The following is a 14758-nucleotide window of genomic DNA, read 5'->3' as shown; positions in this document are numbered from 1 at the left end:
TTTCAGTTCTTATTACCTAGAATGCTTTCCTTTCTCCCTCTAAGAAGTCTACATAGAGCGACACTGTCCGGTAGAAACACAGTGCAAGCCTATAGGAAATTTGAAGTTTTCTGATAGCGGCATTAAAAAGCTAATAAGAAGCAAGTGAAATTAATTTTAATAATATATATATATTAACCTACTGAATCCAAAATATGGTCATTTCAACATGTAATCAATGAGGTCTTTTTACATTCTTTTTTTTTTTTCTTTAAAATCCAGTGCACTCTTTACTCTTCTGGCACATCCCAATTCAGACTAGCCACATTTCCGGTGCTGATTAGCCACAAAGGGTAGTGCTGCTGCATTGGGGCCACAGGTAGAGAGTGAGGAGGTGGCCCAGGGCCGCCTCCTGGCTCTGTGATGTGGTCAGTCCCTTAGATCCTGGCTAACCCACACCGAGTGTTTACAATATGACGCCAGGCACTATGCTGAGGATACATATCTCATTTAATCTTTATGACAGCCCTGTCAGATAGGTACTTCTATTACCCCCATTTTACAGATGAGAAAATAGAGACTTCACCAAGTTCAAGAGCAGCTGGGAAATAGTAGAGGCGGGATTTCAGCGGCTCTGTCCGACTCTAGAGCTTGTACTCAACGCTCTCTGCGTATTGCCTCCCAATATGAGCTCGAAGTGAAGGGCTCCATTCTCCACAGGGTTCTTAGAAGGACGTGTGAAAATTCAGCAAGTTGCACAATTTTGTTCAGAGTAAGAATGGCCACGGACGGAATCTTCTTGGGTTTTCCCATGGCAATTCGTGCAATTAGTTACCCTATAAAACTTATATTTGTTTATTTTGTGAACAGATTGTGAATGGATGGAATCTGTGCTCTCTTGACCTCTGAGAACGGGGACTGTCAGGGGAAGGCTTGTTTACAAAACATCTGGAAGGCAGCGTCCTTGAAAATGAACTCCTACGTGAGGATCTTTGCACCGTAGTTAAGTCCGTGCGAGGAAAAGCAGATGATCTTTAAGCAGTGCTTAAAACTGGTCCTAAAAATAATCTACTTGCTTTTATTGGCAGGGACGTAAAGATTCTGACCTACGATTTAGAATCAAGATGACTTTTATATAGGAGATGTTAACCCATTTTTATGTTCAAATGTTCCAGAGTTCAAATGTTGTTAGTTTACACAGCCAGCGAGTTTCCTTTCCCTCTGCTGTTCCTGAACTGCTGCTTCTTGTTTGGTTTTGTTTTTTAATCAATAAAGGCCAGATTTTGACAAGAGTTGGACCTTATTCCAAGAACGGATCCAGATGGACTCCATGGTCATCAAGGGCCTCGATCCGGATACCAATTACCAGTTTGCTGTGCGGGCCGTGAATCCCCATGGCCCCAGCCCCCGCAGCCGGCCCAGCGACACCGTCCGAACCTTCCGTGAGTACCACGGCCCTCCTGAAGGGCGGGGGGGGGGGGGGGGGGGAGCTGCATTGCTGGAGTTCGTGCATCAGGACCCCATGAATGACTGGGGTCTCAGTGCCCTGCAGAAGGACAGCCTGGAGTGGGCTCCCCTCAGCCCTTCCCGCTGCAGTTTTCCCAGCCCTGAGGAAGTTAGAAACCCTCGACAGGGCCACAGGCCATTTCTATGTCCAGGAAGTCAACAGAAGATTTATTTTTGCATCATCCTCAGGGAGTTTGAGGTCAGTTTTCTTTCACGATCACAGAACAGACCACATACCAAGATGTTGTGCAGCCTTCCCCCCTCACCCCCGCCCACTTTTTCATCTTTGGAGAAAATGGGTTCATCTTAGAATCATAGGGGAGAAAATAAGGCTCCTGGGCTCTTTGAGGTTGGTATCTACCTGCAAATGAAGGATGCTCAGGTAAACGGTCCCTCTGATTGGCATCAGGGAGGATCAAAGAGCTCATGGGTGTGCTGACGTCTAGCTGGGGGCCTAGCTGATGGCATAAGGTCCTTTCTGTCATAGCTCCTCTCTGGGGGGCTGGGGGGAGCTTGAGCCAGCGTCTATCAAATCACCTGGGGGTTTTGTAAAAAGTCAGATTCTGATTATGATCTGGGGTTTGAGAAGCTCCCTCATGATTCAAGAACCACACTTCAATTACTTAGACCACCTTGCCAACCCCGGCTTAGAAAATCTTTGTCTTTCGGAATTGGGGGGTACCTTTACAAAAACCTAGAGCCCTGTGTAGTGGGGAGATCTCAGATCTGAAATGTTGAGGCTTCTTTGTTTGAAGACTCTGTGACCTTTTCAGTTTTGCCAATAAATTCCTCCAGATTCCTGTGCAACCCCTGGGTCCTATTTACCCAGGAAAGGAGCTTTCAGAAAAGAAGCCTACCTAACACTGTCAGTTGGTTTTCTGTAGCCCGCACAGAGCCGTATTTTTATTTCTTAGTTGATCTGAATAAACTCCTTCCCTCTCCTCACAAACCAGCCACACAGTTGACTCCCAGGCCACGGCTGTTTCCAGGCGGGGAGACTCACCAAGTTCCCCAAGTCCTAGGAATTTGGGCTCTTCTGAAAACAACATTTACTCCAACCTTGAATGTCAGGGCTCCTTCCTTCAAATTGAATTGTTGGGGGATATGGGGTATGGTGAAGCCACACCCCACATACACACACCAACACACAAACCCTACATACACAATAACTACGATCACCCAGCAATTGCTTCACTTCTCTTCTTTAGAATTTAAAAACTGAAACTCCCCAGGCATATGGCAAAGGATGAAGCTCCTTCTTCCTAGAAGAAATGTTGAGGATTCTAATGTATTTCAAATCAAAGGAGGGCCTCCTTCTGCTCTTGCTGGATGAGATCTATGCTATAGTCTTTAGCTAGACTTTGTGATGTATGGCCCAAAGTTGGGGTGACAGTAGCTGGGGCAGGATCTGACGGTATTTTGAAAACACTAGTTTCTTTTTTTTTTTTTTTTTGAGAAAGATTAGCCCTGAGCTAACATCCGCCGCCAATCCTCCTCTTTTCTCTGAGGAAGACTGGCCCTGAGCTAACATCTGTGCCCATCTACCTCTACTTTATATATGAGACGCCTGCCACAGCATGGCTTGACAAGTGGTGTGTAGGTCCGCACCCAGGATCCAAACAGGTGAACCCCAGGCTGCCGAAGCAGAGTGTGTGAACTTGACTGTGCCACCGGGCAGGCCCTGAAACACTAGTTTCTCTTTTCATATTACAAACTGAGCAAGCCCTCTGTGTTGTGGGCCCACCCTACACTTCCCCAACATCAACTCCTCTGCTCCCCTTTTGTGAGCAGCCCCATGCTCACCTTTGTCCTTCTATCCCTTTGTATCTCCTTCTCCATGGAGACAGGAAAGTGGAAGAAGGATGAGCTAGAACAACTCGTGCTGGCCCTGGACAGGGGTGCGGAGACTGGAGGCAGGGGAGGGGACGTGGATTGGGGCTTCTCTTGAACTTTTTCTTTTTAAACTGAACACTGGTCTGGTCTTGGAGTTTCTGATAAGTATTTCCCCATGGTCCACGTGGAGGCCAGCTTTGCGAATTAAGTGGGATGAAGCATGCAAAGGCGCTTTACAGATACGTCATGTCTCATCACAATTGATCTCCTGTGTGAAGTAAAATTTTGTCATTTCAAAGTAATTGCATGCAGGGGAGGTGGCTGATTCAGTGAAAACTCTCAATTATGGAATATTCCTAAATAAATATAATTTAACCACTTTTACGTATATATGGTTACTCAAATCAGAGTAACAGAAATAGAATTTATTAGATGGCCTGTTTCATGAATACGTAAGAATGTGCTTTAATTGGTATTTCAATTGTGGTTTTTTCTCGTGATCACTTCTAATGTTTTAGAAAACCCTATATTCTGGCACATTCACACTTCTTATTTTGCTGGGAGTTTAGACTATTAGCTCGCTTCCAAAACCCATTTTTCCATTTATAAAATTACCTAATTACAAAATAGCACTTATCTGAATTATACTAAATTCTAAATATCAGAACTACCATTGCGAAAGCTTTCATGAGCCAGGCTCTGTGCCGAGCGCTTTACTTAGGAAATCCCATATTAATCCCCACCAAACCCTGTGCTGGAGGAATAGTATCCCTTTTTATAGATTTTTTTTTTAATTGCATCTTTGAAAGGTTATCTACTTTGCCAAGAATAATAATTGTAAAGGCAGGATTTGAACTTGGGTTTGGCTGACTGCAAAGCTACTTCCCAGAGGAAGATTCAAATTTCAACAGGTTCTTATTCACCTAAAGCAAAATAGCACGAGAACAGCAAGGTCAGCAATTCAATAAAGTACAGGGGACAGTCGATGTAGAATCTACGGACCAAAGAAGTTCTGACAGCACAAAACAAACTAGAAAGTTCCTTTCCCTTCTAAAACTTGGAAGGTATACTGTACATACAAAAATGTGAGTGAGCCATGCATGCAGGGCTGAAACTCGACCGGTAAAGCCCTGGGAACTTACAGCCGGCAGCCCTTCTGATTGGTTAGACCCAAACTGAGCCAGTTGGTAACTATTTTGAAGGCCTCCCTGAAGGAATGTGTGAGACCAGTATTTCTACAAGTTGGGCTGCCCCATTCTCATCACTCTTGCTCCTCCCACCTCAAGGTCCTTCCTACATGGGTGTTTTCTTGGTGTGATGCCCACTGTACTCCCTGAACAGCAAACTTCAGAACAGAATGTTCACGCTGACTGCTGAGGACCAGAGCATCCCAGGGGAACTCTGAGATCCCGCCCTGGAGACCGCCCCTCACTGGGCTCCTCTGTTGCTTCTTTTAGGCTTACATCCACCTCCTTTCATAAGGAAGGCTAACACTCCAGCCGATTAATGCCAGATCCTATTAGCAGCTTAACTGCTTAATGTGGCAGTTGGTGATCCTGGCCGCTCTTAGGTCTGTAGTTGCTGAAAGCCAGGGCCCAGCGTTGCCTTAACTGCTGCTCAGCCTGAGTGAGGAGGAAGGGGGATTTTGGTGGCTTCACTGAAGTGTTGCTCAATGTCCACATCTAACCTCAGCTCCACAATGTCACAAGTAAGGTGGGGAGAAAATATTCAGATGTCTTAGTGTCCAGGTCCTCTAATGAGAAATAGAGTCATTTCAGTGACCTTGAAAAATAATGATATTATATTTACTTCCATCCCCTCACCAGAGACTCAGCACACACATCAGTGCCTCTTCTGTTCCTGAGGGAAATACAAAGAAGACAAAGATTACAATCTCTCCCTCCTTACCCTTCCTATGTATTTTTTTCCTCAAGAAAGAAATACCAACAACATTAGAATTTGCCTTATTATTCCATAGTATTATTTTGGCCCTGTGTTGGATCTTATAAGTTGGCCAATCAGAACAGGGGATTCTGTAGAGCATCACAGACACGCATACACATGTGTGTCTTCGTAGGACATGCATTGGCCCATCTGGTGGTCACCTGTTAGCTGGGATCCAAGCTTAACTTGATCAAGAAGGATGGAATAAGTAATAAAGAATATGAACTACAAATAATAGAAATGGCAGAAGTCAAAAAGTATTTTCTTTCTTTCTGCCAAAGACAAATGAAATGAAATTAAAAATGACTCCCCTGTGTGACCAACTCTAGGATTCTGTAAGCTTCCCTGAGAATGCAGCTGGGTACTAGCATCCTCAACCATTTAATTTCTTGTGTCCTATCCTCATACTCCAAGGAGAGAAAGAACCAATCAGTTCATCACTGAACTGAAATGGGTGTCCTCTGGGCAGTTCCCAACAGAATGTGTTCTTTTGTTCCTAGTAAAAGTCATTCTGCACTTTCCTGCCTCAGGGCTTTTGCACCTGCTGTTTCCTCTGCCTGGAACTCTCTCTCCTCAGATCTTGCCATAACCACTCCCCTCATAACTCAGATAACACTTCCTCAGACAGGCTTCGCTGAACTTCACACTCACTCAGCCCCTTCTCTGCTTTATTTTCTCCACAGCCCTTCACTGCCTGAAACTCTTTCATTATCTGTATCTCCCCTCCAGTGTTCGCTCCATCCTGGAGTTGGAATGACTCATTCGAGGGTGCATTCCCAACATGCTGTACAAAGTAGATGCTCAATAAAGATTTACTGAGTACGCAAATGACTGAATGCGACTTAATAAGACAAGAGCCTGTGACTACTTTTTAGGCTGGATGCCTTTCTACTGCTGCTGTCAGGGAAATTCAAAGAGAAGATGGGAGGAGAAAGTTGGTCTAGAAACCCACCAGGCCAAAAGTGGGTTTCCCCATTGGCAAGGTTCACAGGCAAAGTGGAACTCCCAGAATTGTGATGTGACACAAATAAGAAAAAAGTTGACTAAAAGAGGAGAGGAAAGAAAGAAGGAAGGGAGAAAGCAAACCCAGGGAGTGTAAGTTCAAGGCAGTAAGGATGGAAAGGAGGCCTTTGAGAGAGATTCCAGTGATCGATTTGCTGATTGAGTACAATATGCTAATAAGGGGGTGAGGAGGGAGAGACATTTTCTCTCTCTCTTTCAAACCAAGCCCTCATTTTACCCCTGTGTTCTTTCCTCATCATTAGAATAAGCTTTAACATTTCTATACTAAATTAGAGTACATTTTTCCCCTGGTCCTAATAAACCTAATAATAGTCTCAGATCCACAGAAATTGCAGAGGAAGGTGTGATAGATGTTTGGTTTTTGACATACTCTCCTCCCCACGATCCATTTTCTTCAACAATTTCAGAAACTTCTCTTCTGCTGAGCAGAGACAATGCACCCTGGCGCAAATCAATCAAAATTTCTACAAAAAACCTGATTCCATGATGTTTCCTGCCCCCATCTCCCACTTTTCTTGTCTCTGCCTTCCTGCTTTCTCAGACATCGCTCTGTCTAGGGGTTGCTGGTTGTGTATCTGTTTACACCCTTGTCATGCAAACGTCCACGTGTGAATCTGGCTGTTGCTCAGTTTTGCCCTGAGACTTAGGCTCTTGTTGTTAATTGCCTGACTGTGTCCCCAGAGACCAGCTCAGCATGCTAGGATTCCTGGGTACACGTCTTCACATCTGTAGCCACAAAAAAGACGCCCTTTATCCCCAGTCGCTAGGAAGGGCTCCTATTTGGTAGCAATGCCACAGTGAGCAGAGGGGAAGCAGCTGGGGACAGAAGGTAGTGGCATGCACTAGGGATGGTTAGGAAGCAATCAGGAAGGGGCTGGAAGCAGCTTCTTCCAAAATCCTTGGGACTTATTATCACCTTCTTTCAGCTTCCGTACAACCTGCTACCTCTTTTGGTCAGTGCCTGTGAAAAGTCCTCATCAATCCTTGAAAGCTTCTCACTGCCTTCAAACACTGTACCTTTAAACAGAGCAGAATCCGGGAGGCACGTCTGGGTCTGAGGGCCAGGAGAACAGTTCTCTTATTACCTTGCAGTGAGACCTTCTCGGGAAAGTCACTTCACCCTTCTGGGGCTCAGTGTTCTCATCTCTAAAATGGGTACAATAATGTCTGAGGTAGGTAATATTTTTTACTTCTCAAGATTATTTTGAGGAAATGCATGTGAAACAGAGATTATGACATCTGTTCACTTTTCAAGATGAAGGAGATGTTGTTCATACGTGTGCCCTCCATGCATAATTACTGAAAGATGGTGTAACTGACCCGGGTGATTACCAGCCTGTCTGTCGCTTGTTCTTTATGACTCCGCACCCTGAGCTCTTCTCTTGGGACTTGAAGACATTAGAATGTCAGAATTCAGAAACAAAGGGTCAGGAGCAGAACTTCCCTGACAGAAGTCGAACAATAGAAGAGGCCACATGAGTTAGGGCAAGTAGAATCATTAGGATGGGTTTTGGTTGATTGGTTGGTTGGTTGGCTGGTTAGTTTTGAAAGACTACAGATTTAAAACACATCAGAGAATTAAAACTACAAGGTCTGATGAGCTTTGCTGACAATAACAATGACTATCTTTTACCGCTCAAGCACACCCTAGATTCAGGCAAAAAGAAAAAGAAAGGAAATCCCCCAGAGAGTTACCATACTGTACCTCTAGTTTTGGTTTGTTTGTTTTTTGGGAAAGATTAGCCCCCAGCTAACTGTGGCAAATCCTCCTCTCTTTGCTGAGGAAGACTGGCCCTGTGCTAACATCCATGCCCATCTTCCTCTACTTTATATGTGGGACGCCTACCACAGCATGGCATGCCAAGTGCTGCTATGTCCGTACCCGGATCTGAACTGGCGAACCCCGGGCCGCTGAGAAGTGGAACGTGCACACTTAACCACTGTGCCACTGAGCCGGCCCCTGTTTGTTTGTTTTTAACCTCCCAAAAGCTAACCATTCATTTAGACAGGGGTCAGCAAATTTTTCTGTAAAGGACAAGGTAGTAAATATTTTGGGATTTTTCAAGTCACTTCCGCTATCGAAGCATGAAAACAGCCATAGACAAGAAAATATCTGTGTGACTGTGATTCAATAAAACTCTCTCCATGGACACAGAAATCTGAATTTCATATAATTTTCGTGTGTCACAAAAGGTTATTCTTTTTTTAACTTTTGGTCAACCATTTAAGGATATAAAAGCCATTCTTAACTCATGTACTGTTAAAAATCATTAAAGAAGACAATTTTGTTGACACAAACAGACAAGGAGAACTGCAGAATGGGGTGGGAGGTGGGAGACTTTTACGGGCTAAAGAACGAGCAACAAGGAAGAGAAAATGGAAGATGAGTATAGAAGAAGGAAATAAGTATAGCGCTCAGAGTTGTCTTGGCATTTGGGCGTTGGCTGACTGGATATACTGCGTTTCTAGTCAAGCGGAGCGTTTACTGGGAGTTTGTCTTAGTTTCAGTTTGCTGATTTGACATCCCCGGCAGAAGCAGCTCCATCTTGGGCCTAGAAATTTGTTTCAACAATACAAAAACGGGTGGCAGTCCAGATTTGGCCTATGGGACGAAGTTTGCTGACCTCTGTAGTATATTGCTGGGGTTTTGTCCCCTAAATTTTGCGAGATTCTCTGGGAAATTTGGGGAAACCTCTCATGGGTAGCAATTTTGTGAAACTTGGAAGGCATCCATTAGTGCCTAGTAACAAAATTGTCCGCTTGATAGAAATCCTGGCAATTTAATTTGCACATGAATGTTCTAAAATATATAGGAGATCTGGAGAGCTTGCTTGCAACCTAACTGCCTTTGGACAGGTTTGTGCTGCTGTCAAAAGAGAAACAGAGAGAGAGGCTGCTCTGCTTGGCGTTGCTCCAGGAGCCTGGGCTAGGCCTATAAATTGGTGAACTTCGCGTATTTGTAAATCTTTAGACTGTAAGGCAAAAAAGGGAACAGGAGGAAGAGCAAATCATTTGTTCCTAGACCAATCTGCATTTTAAGTATGCGGTCTGTGCATAAACATAACTTCAAATGCGATTTTACATTCAGATGCCCTCCACCGTAATCGCTCTATTGATTTGCTGATGCCTCGATGCATGTAAATCTGAGTAACACTCATTTGTGCAACTTTATTGGTTCTTAAGGGGATGATTCACTTTGCTGTGTAAATACCTGCTACCTATTAATTGCTCTTCTGAGGCCTTTGTACATCTTACATTACCATACATTCACGTATAATCAGTACACCAATATCTTACCCCCACTGGCTAGATACGGAAGAAAGACTAAAACAAATAATAAGAAAATATAATTTTCTAAAAAAAAAGGCATGCAAGGTGCTCCAGTGTCCATCGTAGCATCTATTCAATCAGTCAGCTGGTATTTAGCAGCCGCGTGGTAAGCAACCATATATTATTTATTCTACTCTGTCTCAATGGATTTTTAAACCTTAATATAGTGAAGTGAGTCATACACAAATATCCTTTACCTGTTTCTCCTTTGTTATCTTCCATTTTCTTATTAATCCTTTTGTTCTCTTTCCTTTATACTCATCGTTTCATAGTTAATCTTTTTTGTTCTTTCCTTTGGAGCACTTCTTGCTTTTACACTATTTCCTTTGGGATCATTTCTTAGCGTCTGAATCCCTCAGTCTCTTATGTTCTTTGATGAGAGAGTAGGGCCACAATTGTGGGTTGGCACAGAGAGGAGGTCTATGAAACCAGCTTAACACAGTGAGAGGCTGAGTCTAATGGATCCATCTGATTATGTGACCAAGTAAGAAACAAATATGCACAAATATGTGCAAGTGAGAGGCAACCACATGAGAAAAGATGACTTTTCTAATGATTTTGATACCAAACCTCTTAATCTCAAGTTCATGTGCCTGATGCACAGGAAGCAAAACACTGAGACATCGGTGCTTGGAGATGGAGAAAGATTTATTCAAATTGGCCAAAACGAGTAGATGGGAGCCTGGGTTCTCTGAAATCCACCTGTCCAGGAACAGAAAGCAGGGGGGTTTTATGGAGCTAAGGGGCTTGGCAGGAGGAGCTTCAGGGGAACAAACTAGTCTCTCCTGATAAGCCCTTGGCAATCTGACTTCTGGGTTTCACCGGCTGCAGAGGGCCAGCCGTCAGTGATCCCGAAGGCGTTCTCTTTCTTCTGCAAAACAAGTTCACAGATCCTCTGGAAAACTAGCTCACAACTCCTCTAGACTCCTGAGTCACCCCTCAAGTTAAACAGGAAAAACAGCAAATTGGTTTAACATCTACAGTACCCCTCAGGTGCCCAGCTTCAGTCTCAGGTGTCACCAGGCTCCTAGCAGGAAACAGAGGCACCTGCAACTGGGTAATTGAAAGTGAGTTTTGTAAAGGAATTGTTTGAAAGAGTTTTGGGTGGATGTAAGGAGATCAAGAGAGGTCAATTACCAGCATCTGGAGACAGACAAGGAGGGCCATCAGGCAAGCACTGTAACCTTCAGACACGTGTCCCATGACACCCTCGTTGAGTGGAAGTTGGAGAGCAAATGCTCTGACTCCGTTCCTCCCCCTGTCCCCTCTCCCGTGGTGCTTCCAGAGCTGCAGAACACGGCTGGAGGCCATACAGGGAAGCTCCCCGGGGCCCAGGGCAGAGCAGAGAAGGGTAGAGGTGGATCTTAGGGAACAGAGGGAAGGGATCCACCACAAGAAGTAATAGTATCATTTATATAATAAGAAATAGGTGCCTTTCATGTGGACTCCAAAAATATGGATTATCTTTTGGTCTTCCACTCTTACAGATTACAAGAGCACAGACCTTACCTTGTTCATCTTTGCCTACATAGCATATTGCCTTGAACGAAGGAGATAATCACGTCTCACAGCCAAATCTTTGTTGACTGAGAGCTTATAAGCTCAGAGAGCTAGAAAGCACTACCTCTTCATTTTTCACAGGGGGAAACTGAGGCCCAGAATGACTCAGTAGCCGTCTCAGGGTCTCTCAGTGGCAGATCCTAGATAAGAACCCAGCCCTGTGGTTACCTTGTTTTCAACTTGATTCCTCAAGTTCATGGGATTCCTTTTTTTCTAAAGAATCAGTTCCCTAAGTTATTCTACAATATATCCATTTACTCTTTCATACAAATATTTAGTGCCCCCTGTGTGCCAGGCACTGTTTCAGATGCTGGGAATTCAGCAGAGAACAAAACAGACAAGAGGAATCCCTGACCTCACAGAGCTTACATTCTAGTCAGGACAGACAGACGGTGAACAGATACATTGAAAAATGTGTGGGGACGGCCCAGTGGCAGAGTGGTTGGGTTCATGCACTCTGCTTAGGTAGCCAGGGGTTCACAGGTTCAGATCCTGGGCGCGGACCTAGCACTCCTCGTCAAGCCACGCTGTGGCGCAATCCCACATAAAATAGAGGAAGATTGGCGCTGATGTTAGTTCAACAGCAATCTTCCTCAAGCAAAAAGAGGAAGATTGGCAACAGATGTTTGCTCAGGGCCAATCTTCCTCACCAAAAAAAATACATATATATATAGATAACACATCAGATGATGATAAGGGCTATGGAGAAAAACAAAACAAGAAAGAGCGTGGGCAGTCAGAGGAAGCCTCCTGAGAAGGTGACATTTGAGTAAGGACGGGGCAAACTTTCTGGATATAAATCGATTGCTCTATGTATGTATGTATGTATGTATCTTTCTACCTATCTATCTATCTATCTATCTATCTATCTATCTGTCTATCTATCTGTCTATCTATGTATCCATCCATCCATCCACGTGGGGGAAGAGCGCTCCAGGCAAATGCTGAGGCCCTGATGCAGGAGCATCCTGAGGTGTTCAGGGAAGAGCCAGGAGGCCTGTGTGGCCGGATTAGGGTCGTCTGGGGAAGAAGCTTGCAAGGACATGAGGTCAGAGAGAGAGGGAGGTCACACTGGAGGCTGATTACGACCTTGGAGGCCATTGGACTTTACTTTTTCTCGGAAAGAGATGGGAAGACTGGGAGGGTTAGTTTGAGGGCTGAGTCTTGACCAGAGTTATGAAAAGACCTTCTGCTTAGGTTTCAACAAAAATCACTCTCATTGGTATGAGAAGGACGGTCTGTAGAGGGCCAAGGGCAGGAGGAAGGAGACCGATTAAGGAAACCATTGCAATAATCCCAAAGCAGAGCTTTTTTGTTGTCTCTAAATAGAAAAAGTAATGCATACTTATTATTAGAAAAAAAATTCCAACAACATAAAATAATGTAAAAAAATCCAAATGAAAATTGTCTCTAATCTCAGCATCCAGACATAACCACTATTAACATTTTGATGTGTAATCTTCCAGGATTTTTTTAATCCAATGATGAGATCATAGTACACATACTTTTTCTGTGTAACAAAATACTGTACACATCTTTGTATGTGAGTAAATGTAGATCTACGTGATTGATTTTAATAACCACAGTGTATTCCATTGTACAGCTCCACCACAGTTACTTAACTAATTCTGTATTGACGGACATTTAGGTTGTTTCGCTGGTGTTATATACACAGCTGGGGCTCCTGATAGCGCTCTTGCTTAGCTTTTGGCTTGTCAAGTGTATGTTTCCCCTTTGATAGCTCATGAAGCAGAGCGGGTCAGGGCTGTGACCTCTCCCTTATGCTTATTGATGAACAGAGTAATGTGTGCAGCCCCCGGGTAATACGGATAGCACTTGAAACCCAACTCTTTTGCCTGCTATTCCAGAGATTAGTAAATATTTTGATAGATAGTATTCATACTAAAGCAGGGTGTTGACAGACACTTTGAGACAAAAATCTTTTTGAAAGGAAAATAGTGATCTGCTATAAGGCTGAAACTGTCTATTTTTGAAGCTCCTGGTCTCATATTGGGAGTTTTGGTTCCAGCTTCTCATTCCCACTTGTCTGGAGAGCCAGAGATCCGTCACAGAGCTTGGATTAGTGCTGCCAACTGACTTCAACCCTAGCATCTGCCATATTTAATAGTGTAAATAGGTGTCCATTCTGGCCCAGTGAAATGTTTCTCCTAGCAATAGTCTTGATCACGTGGTCATAAAGGGATTCCAGAGACCAACCGATGGTGAGGATCACAAACTTTAGGGAACCACCACCCACGCTCACTCCTCAGGTGGAAGTACGAAGTCTCGGTCATCCAGCAGGTGGCGGCAGCTCCCAAGTCATCCAGCAGGTGGCGGCAGCTCCCAAGTCATCCAGCAGATGCGGTAGCTCACAGACTTTCAGAGCCCTCATGGCCCTTTAGCATCAGGTTGGAGTCACTTGAAGTGGTTGAGATGAGGGCACAAGAGAGAAGCTCCAGCACGCTACCTCAGATGATTGCCGCCTTCTGTGATTAACTATTCCCAACCAAAACGGGAGAGGGCCACTACGTTTAGATTTTAGTTTTTGCAATGGAAAGAAAAGTTCACAAGCGGAAACTGAAATCTCTTCCATGATCTGAGGCCTTTGTAATATCTTACTTACATTCAGCGCTGAGCCCTAATGGGGCAAAGAACTGATGCAGTAAATTTCTTTCTAAAATAAAATGAAATAAAGGACTGTCAAATTCAGAAAGAATTAGAACAATGAAAATTAAAAGAGTGAACGATAAGAAAGCTATAAACAACTTGCAGTTGAACCAGGCCTTTTTGTTTTCGTTCTGTTTTTGCTTCACACATCACCACTGGTAATTATTTACACTAATCTGGAAAAATGTCTTGGTGATGCTCAACCAAGTAAAGAATTTGGTTTCTGAGTCCACAGTGATTATTTCACTTGTTTAAGTATATGTTTATCAGTTCGTTTTAAAAATGTGCATTCAGGGGCTGGCCCTGTGGCCGAGTGGTTAAGTCTGCACTTTCTGCTTCCTTGGCCCAGGGTTTCGCCGGTTGGAATCCTGGGCACGGACGTGCCACCGCTCATCAAGCCATGCTGAGGCAGCGTCCCACATGCCAGAACTAGAAGGACCCACAACTGAAAATACACAACTATGTACTAGGGGGCTTTGGGGAGAAAAAGGAAAAATAAAATCTTAAGGAAAAAAATAAATAAATAAAAATGTGCATTCAATGCCTATAATGTGCCAGGCAATTTCTGGGTGCTGGGGTCCTAGCAGTAAACAAATAGACAAGTCCTGCCCTCATGGAGCTTATACATGGAAGAATCAGTCTCAGTACGTAAACAGATGATGAAATAAGCATATATTACCTTACATAAATAATATGTCCTTAATGATAAGTGTTAAGAGGAAAAGAGGAGGTGTGAGAGGGCATAGAGGATGGCAAGAGCTGCTGTTTTCAATAGGCTATCAAGGAAGGCTTCTCTTCAAAAGGGAGATTTGAGCAGAGTCTCTCCATGTGCTGGGAGCAGCAAGTGCAAAGGTCCTGGGGTGAGAGCAGGCTTAGGATATTCTAGGAACCGTAAGGAGGTTCATGTGACAGAAAC

General features: G+C 44.0%; 1 protein-coding gene across 5 annotated transcripts in view; it reads left to right on the top strand.

The window, feature by feature from the left end:
- EGFLAM (EGF like, fibronectin type III and laminin G domains) overlaps window positions 1–14758 on the top strand; it is a 175589-nt gene that overhangs the window by 92328 nt on the left and 68503 nt on the right. For all 5 annotated transcript variants that reach the window (XR_011430149.1, XR_011430148.1, XR_011430150.1 and 2 more), the window contains one exon: window positions 1255–1421. Coding sequence is in view for 2 of the 5 variants with exons in the window: in XM_023625723.2 (XP_023481491.2) it covers window positions 1255–1421 (167 nt within the window). In the remaining 3 variants the exon portion in view is untranslated. The remainder of the gene's footprint in view (window positions 1–1254; window positions 1422–14758) is intronic.

The sequence above is a fragment of the Equus caballus genome, chromosome 21 (assembly GCF_041296265.1).
Source record: "Equus caballus isolate H_3958 breed thoroughbred chromosome 21, TB-T2T, whole genome shotgun sequence".
Lineage (NCBI taxonomy): Eukaryota > Metazoa > Chordata > Mammalia > Perissodactyla > Equidae > Equus > Equus caballus.
The sequence above is the reverse complement of the archived record's forward strand: the minus strand, read 5'-3'. Positions and strand labels throughout refer to the sequence as shown.